Source organism: Geotrypetes seraphini, chromosome 5, assembly GCF_902459505.1.
Source record: "Geotrypetes seraphini chromosome 5, aGeoSer1.1, whole genome shotgun sequence".
In the NCBI taxonomy this organism is placed as follows: Eukaryota; Metazoa; Chordata; class Amphibia; order Gymnophiona; family Dermophiidae; genus Geotrypetes; species Geotrypetes seraphini.
Window position 1 is genome coordinate 108,383,943 of NC_047088.1, and position 18,705 is coordinate 108,402,647.

An 18,705-nucleotide genomic window follows, 5' to 3' on the forward strand; every position below is an offset into this window, starting at 1 on the left:
TACAAAGATGTCCCCATGAAAAACGAACAAAAACAAGCTTCTGAGACGTACAAGCAACCAGCATTCTTAGCAAACTGTTCATAGATAGCTGAGCACAGCAGAGGGACACTCTAAGATAGGGTTACCAGATTTTGCATTTGGAAAAAGAGCACATGTGTCCTCGCTCCACCCCAGACCTATCCCATGCAAACCTTGCCTCTTCGGGCCAAGTCTGGAGTGCATCTGCGCAAGTGCAGATGCGATTTGATGAAATTGCAAGCACAAAGTGCCGGGTTTTGAAAAGCTGTCCAGACGCCCAGACAGTCCTCTAAAAAGAGGACATGTTCGGGTAAATCCAGACGTCTGGTAACCCTACTCTAAAAGGTACTGTAGTGAATGTCACATGAAAAGTCCATTATTGTGCTTTTACTGCACCTTGATTTACCATGGGAGTCTCTGACCTGCAATATCTCTGCAGTATACCTGCAGTATCTCTGCATCACAAATTGCTGACTCCCATGGCAATGGACTAAAGTGGCTTGCGAGCCACCTTACAGGTACACTACCTGTTCTGAGCTCTTTGGGAACAACGGGCTAGAAAACGAATCAAATAAATAAATATTTAAACCGGAGAAAATATTTCTTCACACAAAGTGTAATTAAACTCTAGAATTTGTTGCTGGATAATATGGTGAAATCAGTTAGCTTAGCTGGGTTTTAAAAAAGGTTTGGATAATTTCCTAAAAGATAAGTCCATAGGCCATTATTGAGATGGCTTGGGGAAATGCACTGCTTTTTCCTAGGATAAGCACCATAAAATCTGTTTTACTACTTGGGATCTAGCTAGGTACTTGTGACCTGGATTGGCCACTGTTGGAAACAGGATGGGAGCAGTTACCGGCTGGAGGAGAGTTGTGGGGTGACCCGTGGCTGGTCCTGGATTCCACAGCGGCGGCTTCTCTTCCTGCTGGGCGGCACAGACAGGCATTCACAGAGACGGACCCCTGACGTCACTGGGTCCGTCTCCAACATCGCTAAAGGCAGACGCTGCTGTGGTAGTGCTTGGAGCAGTTACCGGCTGGAGGAGAGTTGTGGGGTGACCCGTGGCTGGTCCTGGATTCCACAGCGGCGGCTTCTCTTCCTGCTGGGCGGCACAGACAGGCATTCACAGAGACGGACCCCTGACGTCACTGGGTCCGTCTCCAACATCGCTAAAGGCAGACGCTGCTGTGGTTGCGGCCGCAGGGCGTGGCCGAAGGGGCGTGCCCTAAGGGGCACGCAAGGCCCCTTGGGAGCCCCTTAGGAGCCACGTGGAGCCCAGGAGCCCATAGTGGGCAACCTTCATTAGGGGTATATAGATCCAGCTTGGATCCTGCTTCCTATTATTGGATCCAAGAAGTTTATCCTATGTCTGCTGCAGTGAGGACGTCGTTGGAATTTTTCTTATTTTAACAATGCCGAAAAGACGGGGAAGGAATACTGGAGGAGCCTCCCGGCGATCCTTAACCCCAGTGGTCACTATTGATGATTTTCTCCGACGCCTACAACGGGAACAAGAAGGGTCGGGTTCTAGCTCGTTGGGGACACCGCCGGAGAGCGGTGCGGTGGGTGCCCCTGAGCATGATGTCACTCTTAGTCCCGATGTTAGGACGCCACCCCTTCAACCGACGCCACAAGCTGCAAGCTCTCCAAGGGACCAGAATCCACCTGAGGAGGTGGGTTTCTCTTTGTCCACAGAGGCTAGTATGGAGAGCTCGCTGAATATGACAACGCAGAGAGGAATGATCTCTCTGCAAGGACTTGTGACCGGGACAACAGAAGTTGGGGGAATACAAGACGTCACTGAGGTAAAGCTAATTTCAGAACATTTAGTTACTACACCATTACAACTTTTCTCACCTACAAAACCTCCTACAGTCACACTCGAAGCATTATGGGACTTGGTTGTGAATTTGGGAAATTCCTTAAATCCTCAAATAAAAAGTTTGGATAAAGAATTAAAAGAACAAAAGGAAGAAATAAAATTTTTAAAGCAGGACATGTTACAATTTAAAACAGAGTCACAAGATACAAATAAGGAGTTAATGTTATTAAAACAAAATCAAGATATGTTGGTAAAAGATAATATATTACTCAGGAAGAAGTTGGAAATGCAGGAGAATAATGGTCGAATAAATAATTTGAGATTTATAAATTTTCCAAAGATCCTGTCAACTTCTCCCAGAGAAATGGTGAAAAGATATTTTATGGAAATTTTGGAAATTCCTGAAAATTCCTTACCTCCTCTTACAAGAGTGTATTACTTACCTGCTAAGCCCCAATTCAAAGAAGAAAACATGGAGGAACCCCGGGAGAGGTCATTGGACATTTCAGCAATATTGGAACAATCAGATAGAGAGTTGGCGGTTCCAGCTACTCTCTTGTTGTCTGTGGCTTTGGCTCCAGACAAGGATTGGATATTAAAACTTTTCTTTAAAAATAGGTCTAAAGACTTCCTGGGGCAACATATTCAGATTTTCCCTGATGTCTCCAGAGAGACTCAAAAAAGAAGGAAAGAATTTTTAATTTTAAAACCTGGAGTGACTCAAATAGGGGGTAGTTTTTTCTTGAGATATCCATGTAAATGTGTAGTTAGATATTTATCATTGAAATATATATTTACAGAGCCATCTCAATTGATTAGTTTTCTCTCAATGAAACGTCTTGAAAAAGGAATAACAACGTAATAACGCCTATGAGAAATTAGTTCCCCGCACTTTAGTTAGACAAGGATTTTTCTTGCTTAATTAATTTGAAGTATATAAGTTCGGCTCTTAATAATGGATCCAATAATATTGAGGACTAGTGTGAGAACAGCTAGATTGGTATTTCCTTGTAGCAAATATTAATTTTGGAATTATAGTTTAATATGTAGTTTGATCTCACTTTTCTGTACAAGATGTATATGCTTGGTAATATTGTAAAATGTTATAAATAAAATATTTAAAAAAAAAAGGAAACAGGATACTGGGCTTGATGGACCTTTGGTCTGTCCCAGTATGGCAATTCTTATGTTCATTCCAGGCAGGTACTGTATATGGAAGAAAAGTTTTAGTAATTTGATTTTAATTCTTTTTCTTACCAAGCTTTTAGAAGATCATTAAAAACCTATCTATTTGATAAATATATGTAATCTAGATGAAATTTTCTGTTATACTTTTTAAAATTACGCAGAATGTTCTGAATTTTGTGATGTTAATTCACAGTTCTTACTTTTCATTATAAACCACACTGAACTGTGAGGTATTGCGGTATATAAATAATAATAATTATTATTATTATTATTACATTATGGAATTTACACAGCAATGAGCTGCTTTACATGCATTTTCAGCTCATCTCAGTGACTTAAATATTGCTGTATTAGGGCACGAGAAGCTTTGTTAGTGCCTTTTAAGTGACGTTAAGGGGCAAATAATGTGACTTAAATAGTGTTACCATATTTTCCTTGGTAAAATCCTGAATGCATGGCCCTGCCCCGATCCGGCCCCACCCTGTTCTGCTTTCAGCCCCGACCTGTTCCACTCAAGCCCCGCCCACAGAAAGCCTCATAAATTCAATTGTGACCTTCAGGTGTGTCCAGAGGCCTGCATGTGTGGACATGTCACATTATCCGCACATGCTGAGAGGCCCTCTGGACACGGCCAGAGCTTTCCAAAACCCGGACAACTGCTGGTTTTTGGAAAGTCCATCCGGGCATCTGGACAGTTCTCTAAAAAGAGGACATGTCCAGGTTTTCCAGAACATCTGATAAGTTTCTCCTGTTGCACTATACCTACATGACTAGCCTAATGGTTAGATCACTAGGCTGAGAATCAGCAAGACTCCAGTCAAATCCCATTGCATCACCTTGTGACTTTATGAGCCTACCAGGGCCAAGGAAATACCTACTGTGCTTGACTATAACTTGCCTGAGCTACAACTGAGAAAAAAGCATGAACCAAATCCCAAAAAATAAATATAAAGCATAAAGCAATTACAGAGAAGGTTTCTGTCCCCAATAATTTGGAGCTATAGTAACATGAGAGCTCTGTGCTTACTAGGGTTACCATATTTGTGAAGACAAAACAGAGGACACGTGGCCCCATCCCTCCTCTAGGCGGTTGCCAGTTGTGTGCAGTCAGGGCCATAGCAAGCTATAATTGCACCTCAACTTGGTGCTCCCCATTCCTGTCTCCCTGGCTTGTTCCGTCATCCATACCTGTCTCCTGGCTAATTCTTTGACTGTTTCTATCAATTTAACCCCCTCTTTTACGAACGCATAGTACAGGTTTTAGCGCCGGCAGCGGTGGTAACTGCTCCGACATTCAGAGGAATTCTATGAGCGTTGGAGCAGTTACTGCCGCTGACGGTGCTAAAACCCGTGCTGTGTTCGTAAAAGAGGAGGTAAGTGTTTTTCAGAAAATCACATAATCAATATACAGAGAATAAGCAGCCATTTGTTGATACCTTATGAACCCAATTAGCTTCAAAACATTATGGGTCATTAAAAATTTCCACTAGGGAACCAAGGGCACATCAAAAGTTCATCAAGGAATGGCATGCAGACACCCTAATAAAGGAATAGTTCAGCTACTACAATTCCAGATGAAAGCGAATTATCTGTCATGCCAGTTTCCATCTATCATCATGACGTGTTGCTTCAATTTTCCATCAGAAAATTGTTTTAAAGATTTGTACTCCAATTGGCTGTGGAATAGATGATTTCCCCCAAAGCAGCTATGCAAAATTAAAACAGGAAATCCCTGTTGGGGTTTTGGTCAGATTGCCAGTGTCAGTGACCAGTTGAACTGCAGCCTGTCATGTTGGTAGATAGAGCAAGTTTAACTGAGGTCTTTTTATTTATTTATTCAATTTTCGATACCGTTCTCCCAGGAGAGCTCAGAACGGTTTATATGAGATCATCCAGGTACTCAAGCATTTTTCCCTGTCTGTCCTGGTGGGCTCACAATCTATCTAATGTACCTGGGGCAACAGGGGGATTAAGTGATTTGCCCAGGGTCACAAAGAGCAGTGTGGGTGTGAACCCACAACCCCCGGGTGCTGAGGCTGTAGCTTTAACCACTGCGTCACACTCTCCCCTATATACTAACTGAGGGGTCCTTTTACTAAGGCGCACTAGCCGTTTTAGCGCGCGCTAAATGCTAATGCATCCATAGACTATAATGGATGCATTAGTGTTTAGCGTGCGCTATAATGACTAGCGCACCTTAGTAAAAGGACCCCTGAGTTCTAATGCAGTGGTCTTCACTAATTTTTAAGTTGGGACCATTTTGGGTACAAAAGAGCAAAAGGAGAGTAGACAAATATCTTCCTACTTGGGGCCATAACACCAACCACAGGGCAGGGCCAGAATAGGGCGGGACCATGCGTCCAGGATTTTACCAAGGAAAATATGGTAATCAAAGCTTCTTGACTTGCATCCCCCACCAGAACACTTGGCCTCAGTCATATATGCAGAAAACAGATAAACCCTCTTCAAATACAGGCCCACAAACTAAATGTACACCAAGAAACCCTATGATGCAATACTCTGCATGCAGTACAACACCTGAGAAATAGAAAGAAATGGATTTCTTCCTTAACAGTGTAAAATATATAGACACTGCCATATTTTAATTGTCAAATTGAAAATTAAATCAATTTTCCTATCTTTGTTGTCTGGTGATTTTATTTTTCTGATCATTTGTTCCCAGTCTCTGTCTGTGCACTAAACTCTGTCTCCTATTTGCTGTTTCTTTTCTCTTCTTCTTCACTTTTTGCCCTTATCCATCTTTGGAAATGATTTTATCATATTCAGATTTCTTCTACTTTTCTGCCTCCATCTCAAATCTATCTACCTTTCCAATCTATTTATGAACAGCATCTCCACTCTCTCTCTTCCCTTCCCTTCTATCCATGTGCACTTATCCTCCTTCTCTTCTTCTCCCTTCCCTTCCATTCATGTGCATCTCTCCTCCTCCTCTTCATCCATGTACACATATCCTCCCTCCCTTCTCCACTCCATCCATGTGCACCCCTCCTCCCCTCCATCCATGTGCACCTCTCCTTCCTCTCTTCCCTTTTCTTCCCCTCCCTTTTTCCATGTGCACCATCTCCTCCCTCTTAGCTTCCCTTCCCCTCATCACCATCCATATGCAACATTCCCCTCTTTCCTCTTCCCTTCTTTTCCCCTCCATCCATTTGCACATTCTCTCACCTCCATCTATATGCCCATCCTTCTCTTCCCTTTCTCTCTATTCATGTGCAGCATCCAAACCTTTTCTCATGCTTCCCTTGCATGAAACATCACCTCCTCTGTATCCCTGTCTGTTCCCCATGTGCAGCAATACCCCTCTGTTTCTGTTCCCATACTCTCTCCCCCATCTATCTCTTTGCTGTGTCTCTTTCCCTGCCCATATTATGGTTGTCTGCTCATTTTCCTTCTTTTCACCTCCATCCCTCAGCAATTAACTCCTCCCTCTTTTCCAGGTTCTCCCCCCTCTCTCTCTCTATCAGTATCCCAAGGTAAGCAGCCCTTCTGCCCACCACCTAGCTCCAGCATCACTCATTCAGGCTCTTCTTTAGTGTGCATCTCCCATGCTCTCCCTCCTTCTGATCAGTTCAGGTTGATCTTTCTTTGTCTTTTCCATCCTCATTTCCCTTTCTACTTTGTGAATCCAGCATCCATTCCTGCCTGCCTACCACTGTCCCACCTGATACTCTTACAAGCAGGTCAAACTCAACTTTTTATTTCCCTACCATCCTCATTTCACAAGTCCACCATCCCTCCCTCCCTGCCTGCTTACCCGATGCTCTTATACACAATCATCTTCTCGGCAGCAATTCAGTCAGGCTCTCTCTGGCCAACCCCAGTCTTTTCTCTGCAGCAGCTTACTGGAAGACCCCTGGGGTTGGCCTGGAAGCTTTTATCTTCCTAACTGATGGCTTTCATATTTTCAGGAGTCCAGATGTGATCAGTTCTGCCTGCCGTCCTCTCTTCTCCTCCCTCCTGGTGGGTCCCGACTCCATGCTGGCCTGACCGGTCTTTTTTCAAGTGTTTCCTCCAACCTCTTTTTGAGCCTCAGTAGCTATTGGCATGCAGTGCCCTGTGTCTGTGCACAAGGCCGAAGGGAGGAGACAGAGGAGGTTCTAGCTTGATGCACAGTATGCACCAGTAGATCACGTGACCAGCCTAGTGTGATCCGAGTTAACCTGGCACATGCTGTGCGCCTGTATTTCACATTCACTGCCACAGTCTCCAGGATTCTGGAGCTGATTTTAAATTTTCATCAGGTTGCCACCTTCTGCCGTGCCCTCCAAGTGGGCAATAGAAGAAGCCGTCCTGATGCCTTGGGTGCTCAAAAAAGATTATGTCCAGTGAAACCCAAACATATGGTAGCCCTAGTGTTTACCTCATTCTTATTCTGTATGAAGAGGTCTCCAGAGAAATGAAACTGAGCCTTGTATATGTCTTCCATGCTGCATTGAAAGATCTAGGGAAACAGACAGAGACAGAAATAAAACAGCAAAAGAGTGGGGTTATGTCAGGATGGGAGAGGAAGAGACAAAACATCAGGCCTAGGGGAACAGGGAGAGACAGAACAGTGTGGGGCAGTGACCCTATTTTAGGGGGTAAGAACCGACAGAACAGCAATAGGAAGAAGGGGAAGGCAGAGCAGCACCACAGTAGAAGGGGAAGGGAAAGAGAACTGAAAGACATGATAGGATTAATTGGGTTAGGGAAATAGAGAGAAGAAAATCAGACGTCTCCATAGCAAGGAATGACTGAAAAACAAGGATAACATGCAACCTAGGACTATTACACTCCAGGAAGAGGGGTACACTAAGCATAGGGTTACCATATGGCTCCAGAAAAAGGCGGATGGATTGAGACATCCATTGCTTTCAATGGAAGTAAAACCCAGATGTCTCAGTCTATCTTTATTTCCATTGCTTTCAATGGAAGTAAAATCCAGATATCTCAATCCGTCCTCATTTTTCTGGAGCCATATGGTAACCCTAACCATTGTCAAGCGAGTCTGTGGGTCATACTCAGCCAGTGAGGTTTTCAGGATATCCCAAGAATGATTCACATAACCCTAGTGCTGAAGCAATTGCATTGGTTACCCATGCAGCAAAGAGTTCACTTTAAGATTCTTTCAACTATACATCAGATTTGGTTAAGGGGTTGGAGGAGCTGCTGTACAGCGAAAGATTAGAGAAACTGGGCCTCTTCTCCCTCGAACAGAGGAGAATGAGAGGGGATATGATTGAAACATTCAAGGTACTGAAGGGGTTTAGACTTAGTAGATAAAGATAGGTTGTTCACCTTCTCCAAGGTAGAGAGAACGAGAGGCCACTCTCTAAAGCTGAAAGGGGATAGATTCCGTACGAACGTAAGGAAGTTCTTCTTCACCCAGAGAGTGGTAGAAAACTGGAATGCTCTTCCGGAATCTGTCATAGGGGAAAACACCCTCCAGGGATTCAAGACAAAGTTAGACAAATTCCTGTTGAACAAGAACGTGCGCTGGTAGGGCTAGTCTCAGTTAGGGCACTGGTCTTTGACCAGAGGGCCGCCGCGTGAGCGGACTGCTGGGCATGATGGACCACTGGTTTGACCCAGCAGTGGCAATTCTTATATTCTTATCATGTTTCTCCAGTTATTTTACAAGGAATTTTTGAAATTTATCAGCCTAGAAAGTGTCTGAAATCAGAAAATAGTATGAAACTGAGCTTAGAGGGTAAGATGTCAATCTCTCATGTTAGATTGGTGCAGCAATTTTTCCTGGGTAACATTAATCTTCCTGAGAGACAGAGTTTTTTTCTATATTGTAAATGGCAAAATACAGAGATGAAGAGAGCTGGGTCTGGAGACAGACCAAGAGGAAGAAGAGTTAGAGTGGCCAAAATATAGGCAGAAGTTCCGTAATGACAGGAGGAAAAGAGGAAATTATTATGATACTTTGTCTAAGCTGCAAGAGTGGAATTGTGAAGAATATTGGCAGCAGAATAGGAGTCAACAATACTCCCCAGAAAGATATGAAAATGGGAGAAGATATTCCTTCCAACAGAACCAGAGTGAGAGAAAATCAGTCTATTGTTACCATTGTGGTCAACCAGGACACCTTATCCGGTTTTGTCGTGCTAGGTTAGAAGACCTCAATATTCAAAAGTCTGCCAGAGATGAAAGCCCAGCTAGGAAGTCGTATGCAAGTCCTGAGAATCCACGGGAACGGAGCCCAAGTCCAGACATTCGTGCAGGGAGCCCAGATCCTGAGAAGTGGTATACTGTTTACGAGGATGATGTCTGTCTGGGACTTGTAAGAATGCCTGCATATTTGGAAGAAAATACTGAAATCTGGAATAAAATATGGCAAGAAAAAATATTTGGCCTGTATAAAAGGAAACTTGATGGTCTGAAAGAACAGTTAGAGTTGGTGGCGCAGAAACTGAAACAGGACACTAATAAGTTAAGTGGTGTTGATGCTGCAACGAAAGATGTTGCAAAAGAAAGTAAATTGGAAAGTCAAGATACAAGTGAACAAGATGGAAATGCAGATCATAAAGATGATGTTGAAATTGAAGAAAATGGAAGTTCTGCTTCAACATTGCTTTCAGATTGAGAAAAAATTGATACAGCTGAATGTGTAGAGAATATGGAAACTGGCCTGGAAGAAAAAGCAGTCGAAGAATCAAAAAACGAGACAAGTGATGATAGGGACTTTCCAACAGCTGACGGAGTAGAGGATGGCGATAATGGTGATGCAACACCAGACGTTTCTGAACCACTTTCTTCAGAAATACTTGCAACTGAAACCGTTCAAACAAATCCTGAAGTAGGGATTCATAGCACATTTGTGAAAGAATCAAAAGATGAGACAAATGATGTTAAAGAGTTTCTTACAGCTGATGAAGTAGAGAATGATGATAAAAACTTTCCAACAGCAGGCGAAACCGGAGAAAACAATAATGGTGATGCCACACTAGAATTATCTAAACCATTTTCTTCAGTAAACTGTGCAGCTGAAACTGAGCAAACAGCTCCTGAAGAAGAAGTTGCTAGCACATCTGTGGAAGAAGCAAAGGATGACAACAAAATAGTTACAATCCAAGCTGAAGATGTCATTACACTGGATTTTGATGATGATGATGACCTCCTTAAATCAGGTGAAAGTGTGAAAGATACACATACTGAGTTGATTATGGAAAAAAATGAGCAGGATGCTGTGATACAGGAGAGTCTGGAGGAAACCAAGGATCCTGAGAGGTTGGAGAATCATAATGATGGCAAACAGGAGGTGACAGAAGGTTCCATTGAAATAACTCCCTTGATTTTGCCAGGTGAAATTGAGATGTTGCCAATCTCTACCTTTGAAGAGTGTGAGAAACATACATTTTGTGAGCAGGAAACAGAGCTGGATGAATACTCTGTGGAAGTAGAGAAAGAATGTTTTGAGACGGAGAAGGAGGAAAACCCAAAAGAACCTAAGGAGTATAAATGGAAGGAAATTGAACTGAATGGAAGCCCAAGAAGGAGAAAGTATTCTCTGATTGAAAAGAAACGACAACAGAGAGAAGATGTGTTAGATAAAGCCAAACCAGTCAAGTCATATTTGCAGATGATTCCTGTTCAAAGCGGCAAGAAGAAGGTGGTTTCACCTCAAGGAACAATTAAGAATGAACATTACCAGATAATCTTATTGCTGGTACTATTGCAATTATTACTTGTTTCTGGAGTATTATCAGGCATCTGGAATGCTGTACATAGTTTTTATGGAGACAGTCCTCACTCAACTGTTTTCCCACAATTAGTATGGGATCAAGACAACACAAGTATAAAATGGAGAAAGCTAGAAAAGAAAAATGGAATAGATGTCAGTCGAGAAAGTCTAGCAAAGTACTCAAAGAGAATGGTTGTAGAAAATCAAATGAGACTGTATTACAATTACAAGAAGAAAAGGAAGAGTGTGTCTTGGATTGAAAGTAACTTGTCTGAACACAGATTTGTAGGCAAGACAAAAGCAGTGAAAGGAAGACTGCGAAAGAGAAAAAACCCCACAAACCCAATAACAAAAGAGATGCATCCAGAAGAAGGAAAGATTTCAATGTGGAAATCCCACAAAGACTCTGATCTCAAAGGACAGATTGGGTGTTATTTAGAGTAAATTTTTGTTGAAAATAATCTTCTGATATGATAAATTTATGAGATGGAAAATATATATATATGATACTATGGTTGGCAATCCAAATGTTTATTTTGAGAAAATGCATGTCTTGAAGAAAGTAATGTGTATATTGAAGAGTGTCTACTGTATATGTATTTCTGCTGTTCCTATTTTGTATCATTGAGACAATTTTAGAAAAGTTTGTTCAGGTAGTTTTCTAAAAATTTTCTTAGTCTTTGACAGAAAATTTTTCTCTTTTGTGGTGGCAAATGTAACCAGGGTTAAAAGTTTAATAGTTACTTGAGTGAGAAAAAAAAAAAAGGGTTTAAAGAAGTTTTTAAAGGGTTTAATGAAGCAGAGAGGATCTGGAAGGAAATAACTGTGTTTTTTTTCTTATTTTTGAGAGGTTTGTGTATTGTTTGTATTGGTGCAGTTTTGAGGTTTTCTGTTGCTGATCTCTTGCACAGGTCTGCTGTCCTCATGCAGAAATCAGCATCAGCTGCTTGAACATTCTAACTGTCAGATTTTACAGTTGGGAGGGTGACTTGGATCTGTGTGGAAGTGTTTTGGTTTCTGTGCCTGGTGAGAAGGTAATTATGGTGGTTTTTATTTGAATTTGTGAAGGATTGTGAAATTCTGGATAAGGTCTGAAGTTTGGTATTGATGCTGGTAATGTTTGAGAGTCTGAAGAGAGATTTTGTGATGTTCTCTGAGAATCTTCTGGGAAAAGTGCGAGAGATTCCCTGACTAAGAAATATATGGTTCTGAGTTATGAATAAAGTTTTAGTCTGATATTCTGTGAGAATCTTCTGAGAAGTGTTTGAGAGATTCTATAAGTGAGAAATTTATTGTGCTGATTTTTTGAGGAAGGTTTCAGTCTGCTCTTCTGTGAGACTCTTCTGGGAAATGTTTGAGAGGATCTTTGAGTGACTTCTGTGGTGTTGATTTTTGGAGGAGATTTTTATGAGAGATCCTGTGACAGATTCCTGTGGAATGTTATAAGAGAATATTGATAAAAGAAAATTGGGAAACTGTTTTGGGAACCTTTTCCTGAGAATATCTGTTGTAAAGTTTATTGAGAATCTGAGTGATTTGAGATATAGGAAAATTGAGTGATTTTAGAAATAGGAAATTCTGGGGAGGGAAAAGTATAGGGAATATCAATTATCTATTTTTTTCCTAGCTTAGAAAGTATATTTAGGCAATTTGGGGTTATTAGATTTGGATAGGGTTTTCCCTTATTGGTTTGTTTAAGTCAGAGTAGTAGGTTGGTTCCAGCAAGAGAGAGAGTCTGCTAGCAACAGCGCGCCTACGTGGTACCCCTACATAGCAAGAACATAAAGCCTCAAATACTCAAATCTGAGGAAAAAGAAGAACTTTACAGAGAGGAAGTAGAATCTCTTTGTTTAGATTTGCTTTACAGCATTTGTTTATTAAATATTATTTCTAATTTAAATTCTGAATCCTTAGTGCTTCTTTATATTTATTTTATTATATGTTTAATAACTATTTTTATTTCAAGGTTATACCATATTATTATTTTGTTTATGTAATTCACCCCTTCTTCTGGAGAAAGGTATCAATTTAACCCTTGGTGTGCACGACTACTAAACAAATCTTATTTCAAGAGGGATACCTTTTACCTCAGTCTGAGAAGGAGGGGGTTACATTAAGCTTTGGAATGCATTGCCTGGAATTTTGAGATACTGTGCAGGGAGGATGAATTTTAAGAAAATGCTGGAAAATCAATTGTTTGTTAGCACTTTCCTGTGCTAGGTTGTTGGGTTTTGGTTTTTTTTTTTTTAAAAGAGCTGTTCTGCAATTATGTCTGTATGTAGTGTTTAACTTGTTATGATCGTAATCTTTGTAAACCATATAGTTAATATACGGTATATACATTTTTAAATAAATAAATATGCATGAGATAGACTGAATACAATGGGGGCAGTGTGTATACAGATTTATCTTTAGATAACTACAGATATATTTTAGGGGACTTCCTTGAAGAAGCCATAAGGTGAAACATATTGGAATGATATGCCTCCCGCCTGATGCTGAAGTAAAGACCAGCACAAGACAAATGGTTAAAATGAATGAATGAATAGTCAAACAAATAAGGAATTGTTGATTCAAGTGAATTTGTGAACTTTTTGATGAATGTTAGAAGACAGAAAACCAAGATAAAAAACCAAATAGATTTAACTAGCAAAAAGAATAGCAGGCCGAATTACAATTTTAGTGCATTTTTTTCTTGTGAAGCACAAATTGACAGCTCATGAGAGGCACTTCTGATGTTCTTGCTATTATTTCTATTAGTTGAAGCTTTCAGTATTGTTTGTTTGATAGACTATTATTAGGCTAACAGTACGATTTTTGGTAAAGTCAGCTATAGGCGTGTTACAGATTTATCTCCCGCATATTCATTGTTGATATCCTGCAAACCTGACAAGCTGCATATGTCCCAAGGGCTGGCCTGAGAACCACTGGTCTAGAGATTTAGATACACTGTACGGCAGTGGTCTCAAACTCGTGGCCAGCCAGGTACTATTTTGAGGCCCTCGGTATGTTTATTATAATCACAAAAGTAAAATAAACAGTTTCTTGATCATATGTCTCTTTAGCTATAAATTACAATATTATTAAGACTTAACCAAAAAGAAATATTTATAAACTATAACGAGTTTTACCTCATGTAAAATTGTCATTTCTTTAATAAGATATTAACTATTTTTTCTGAGGCCCTCCAAGCACACTTCCCCTTCCGTATTAGCAGGGGTTCGGGGCAAAGCTGGCCCGCAAATATTTAAAAAACGCAAATAATATTCGGGCCTGTTCTGCCCCTAACCCCTGCTTCCCCCAGCTATTTCAAGCCCTGAAAGCCCCCCCTCTTAAGCCTTACCTGGTGGTCTAGCGGGTTTTCGGGGCAGGAGTGATCTTCCTATGCTCCTGTCCCGTGCAGATCGCTCACAGGAAATGGCTGCCTTGAGCTCCCGTAGTCTCCCGAGCCATTTCCTGTGAGCGATCTGCACGGAGCAGGAGTGTGGGAAGATTGCTCTTGCCCCGAAAACCTGCTAGACCACCACGTAAGGCTTAAGGGGGGGGGGGGTTACAGGGTTTAAAATAGCCTAAAAAATGAAAATGAATTTTATGATCTAAAACTGCGAATAAGTGAATCCGTAGATACGGAATTTGCGAAATCGGAGGGGGAAGTGTACCTACAAATCCAAAATGTGGTCCTGCAAAGGGTTTGAGTTTGAGACCACTGCTGTAGGGCATAGTTACAACGCTGCTGTACAATTGCACATTTCTACTCTATGAACCAAGTTGACTACTCCCTAACTATTCTATAATTCCTCTGGAAATGGCCAGATAGATCCTTTTTGTAATCCGCCTTGAACCACAAGGTAACAGCGGAATAGAAATCACTAATGTAATATAATGTAATTTTATCATGGGTAAATTCTCATGTACGTATTGCAGTTCAGTGAATCTCTTGATAGTTTCCTTGTACTCCTGTTTTGAAACCCTGGGTTCAAAACTGGTCAGTCTGACCTTCCTGTTGATATTTTGGCAAGCCATTTACAAATTGTCATTGCAATAAAGTTTCTTGTATCTGAAAAATCGGAACCTATATCACCAGCATTTTCAGGCACCACAATCAATTAAAGATAGGCACCCGCAGACTATTTAATTGCTTTCTATTAATTCATTCTGTTCTGAAAGGAGAATGGCTGCACCTGATTTCACATGCCTGAATTTCTCTTTTGGATCCCATTGCAAGAGCTGGTTTTAGCTCCATGGTTTTAAATAGATGGGGAGAAATAATGACCTGCAACTATTGTACGATACGACCGTAAAACAATTTTCTCAGTGGTAGCTCCCACACTGTGAAACCATCTAACCTGAGGCAAGAAAATGACTCAACAAACTTCAAATCTAACCTAAAAGCTTTTCTTTTCAAAGATGCGTATGAGGTTTAGACCTGGAGCTTGATTTAAGTTATTCTACATGCACTTTTGATTTTTCCTCCCCCACTACTTTTTTTTTTTTTTGCCGTGTAATCCTACCTGTCTCCCTTTTGTATCCTTTGAAGTTTTATTAAATGTTCTGTTTTAAAAACAGGGAGGTCTGACATATACAATTAAAATATAACTTACTTTTAGTACTGTATTATGTAAACCACTTTGGAATATTAAAGCGGCATATCAAATAAAACTTGAAACTTGAAACAATGGATCTCCTCCCACTTTAAGTATTACATCATCTGTGGCTCTACCTAATCATGCCAAAACTAGAAGAGTTCCTTACTGCAGACCTTGTAGCTGTAATTTCAGCTTGTAATGTCTTCCTCTTATCATCCCCAATTATCCCAGGACTGAACAGGTCCTGCTGTCTGAGACAACAGGATCCCTGTTGCCTTTATGAGGCTGCTGAATTATTTTTTGATGTGTTTTACCAGGATCTTCCCGGAGTTATTTTTAATCGGATCTGCTTGTGATATTTCTCTCTCACCATCCAGTAGGAGACGGCATGGCACCTTAGGGACCTGAATGGAAAAACAGTCAATTATTAGCTAAAGATGGATAAAGAGAATAAAATAACCAGGATATGGGGGAGCAGGAAGTGAGTGTGTGTGTGGGGTGTGGTGGTGGTGGGGGGGGGGGGATCTTATTGTGACAAAGTTGAAGAGAGGGGGGATTACAATGGATTGTAAATATTTTATAACATTGCTGTTTAAAGTTAGACATTGCTTTGCTCCTTTAAAAAAAAATTCTATTCATTGGATTTTATGTACCTACATGTTTGCTTTGCTTAATATAAAAATTTAAACGAACAAATAAAAACATCTAGGATATTTTCCAGTTCCTGGCATGAATTTAGGGGAATTCTATGCAGGTGGTGGTATTGTACTTCATATCCTTGTATTCCATCTTTCAGCACACTAACATAATGTGGGGGGCATTCTAGCAATAACTGAAGAAAGAGTAATCCATTTGGTTATCCAGTACTTACTGTTGTTATATCTGTCACATTCCACACCAATCCTTTGGGGAAGGTGACAGGCACTTTTATGTTGACAGTTAACAGAGGACAAGGAGACTTTACAAGAAGATTCTGTACCTGTAAGAGGATACCAGTACCCAAGATAGTTAGTGTAGCCAGAAGAGAATGAGAGAAAAAACGCTCATTTAGAAATATGGTCCATGAGACTCATAGGAGAGATCTTTTTTTCCCCCCAAATTCTTTATTTACTTTTAAACTACAGTTGTGCACAATAATTAATACATTTACATAGAATATTACAATTAAAGCAACTTAAACTTACAAGAATTTATAACAAAAAATTATTTTCCCCCACCCTTCCCCCACCCTATCTAATATAATAAAGAGCTAGCCGCGCATGCGCACTCCTATTTGCGTGTTCTGTGCGCTGTAGGTCTGTGGCCGAAGGAGTGCGCATGCGCGCTAATACGTCACCAGCCTATCGCCTCCACAAGCCGGACCGCAGCCAGACGACGATCTCCGTTCCTCCTGCCGTCGCTGATCTCCGTTCCTCCTTTGCTGCCCACCCCCTTCTCTTCCCGCGGGCCCGAATGGCGATTCCAGTAGCGTGTGCATCAGTCTTCACACGCTGCTTCGGGCCCTTCTACTGCCCTGATTTGCTCTGCCGCGTCTCTGATGATGTCATCAGGGACGTGCCAGAGTAAATCAGGGCAGTAGAAGGGCCCGAAGCAGAGTGTGGAGACTGATGCAAGCGCTGCTGGAATCACCACCTTTGTAGTCCGGACCGCGGGAAGGGAAAGGGGGGGGGGGGTAGAGGAAACGCTAATGCTGCTGCACAGGGAACTGGTGGGGGGGGAGGGAAATGGAGGGGGAGGGAATGCTGCTTTGGACAGACAGAGAGATGAAGGGAAACACAAAGAAAATAAGAAAGACACAGGGACAGGGGCAGGTGCACAGGGAACTGGTGTGGGGGGAGGGAAATGGAGGGGGATGGAATGCTGCTTTGGACAGACAGACAGAGGGAGGAAGGGAGACAGAAAGAAAAGAAGAAAGACACAGGGGCAGGGAGATACACAGAAAGACAGACAGGCAAAGGGGGACAGGGACAGAGACAGACAGAAAGGACAGCGGGAGCCGCGTCAGGAGGGGTGCGGGATGCGGCAGTGGGAACTTTTCCAATGGGTACAACTGGGCGGCTGTCGGGAACCTCTGATCAGGGGCAGAGCAAGGTAAGAGTATCATAGGGATAAGAAGGAAGAGGGAGGATAAAAAAGGAAGGGATGCCTACTGCTGGACAGGGGGAGAAGGAAAGAGATGCTGATGGACAGGGGAGGTGAAGAAAAAGGAACGGAGGACTAATGTTGGACAGGGGGAGAAGGAAACAAGTGCTGCTGGACAGGGGGGAGGTAAAACAAAGGGAGAAGGGCTGCTGCTGCATAAGGAGAGCAGTGAAGGGGTGGTGGTGGACACAGTGGAGGTAAAAGGAAGGGAAAATGAACAGGGGGAGCAGGCAAGGGGTGGTGATGGACAGCCAAGGAAAAAGAAAGGCAGAAAGAAAGAAAGCGGCTAAGGAGAGAGAAAAAAAGAAAGAAAGACAGACACACACACATATGTTCTAGCACCCGTTAATGTAACGGGCTTAAAGACTAGTTAATCAATAAATAGATACCTACAAGAAATATCTAAACATCCCTCTTAAATCAATTCTAAAACGTACCCCCTCCCCCACCCTCCCTCCCTGGATGTGTATGTTAAAAGGATATCTAAAGAGGCCAGTCCTTACAGTATTTAGTTAATGGCTCCCAAACATCCATGAATTTTTTGTAACTTCCCTGCTGAATGGCCATGAACCGTTCCATTTTAAAAATATAACAGAGGGATTCCCACCAAAATGTGTAATTTAGTCTATCCCAATTTTTCAAATTTTTTAAAATAAGCTGAATGGCAACCCCTGTCATTATAAAAAGAAGTTTATTATTTCTCACAGATAGGAGAGATCTGATACCAATATCTTGTGGAGTGTGTGGCGCAGTGGTTAAATCTAAGGCCTCAGCACCCTGACTCTGGGCAAGTCACTTAATCCCCCCGTTGCCCTGGGTACATTAGATAGATTGTGAGCCCACCAGGACAGACAGGGAAAATGCTTGAATACCTGAATAAATTAATGTAAACCATTCTGAGCTCCCTGGGGAGAATGGTATAGAAAATTGAATAAATAAAATAATAAAAAGTGAAATATATTCTAGCTGATATGACAGAAACTTTATTGGCCCAATCATCAGGGAGAAGCATACAGGGTGATTTTATTAAGAAGATTGTATAGAACCAGCAACAAGGTTTTTGGGGAAGTGGAAAGGGGAAAGGAATTACATGAACTGGGACATTCAGAACAGAGAATGACATGGTGACAGAATTTGTCACCATCCCCTAGATAACCATGCTGAGTCCTTCTTTAGTGTCTATTTCAACCTCAGCCCTTCTACACCAGCATTCGTCAATACAAGGCTTGAGGATCAGTGGTTGTGCCAGTTCATAC

At 41.6% G+C, this 18,705-nt stretch overlaps 1 protein-coding gene across 1 annotated transcript in view; it reads right to left on the reverse strand.

Moving 5' to 3' along the window:
* Positions 1–18,705, reverse strand: part of ITGAL (integrin subunit alpha L) — a 164,139-nt gene that overhangs the window by 8,918 nt on the left and 136,516 nt on the right. Inside the window, exons 25-27 of the mRNA XM_033946954.1 lie at positions 16,179–16,286; positions 15,622–15,711; positions 7,413–7,493 (exon numbers count right to left, since the gene is read on the reverse strand). Coding sequence (XP_033802845.1) covers positions 7,413–7,493; positions 15,622–15,711; positions 16,179–16,286 — 279 coding nt within the window. The remainder of the gene's footprint in view (positions 1–7,412; positions 7,494–15,621; positions 15,712–16,178; positions 16,287–18,705) is intronic.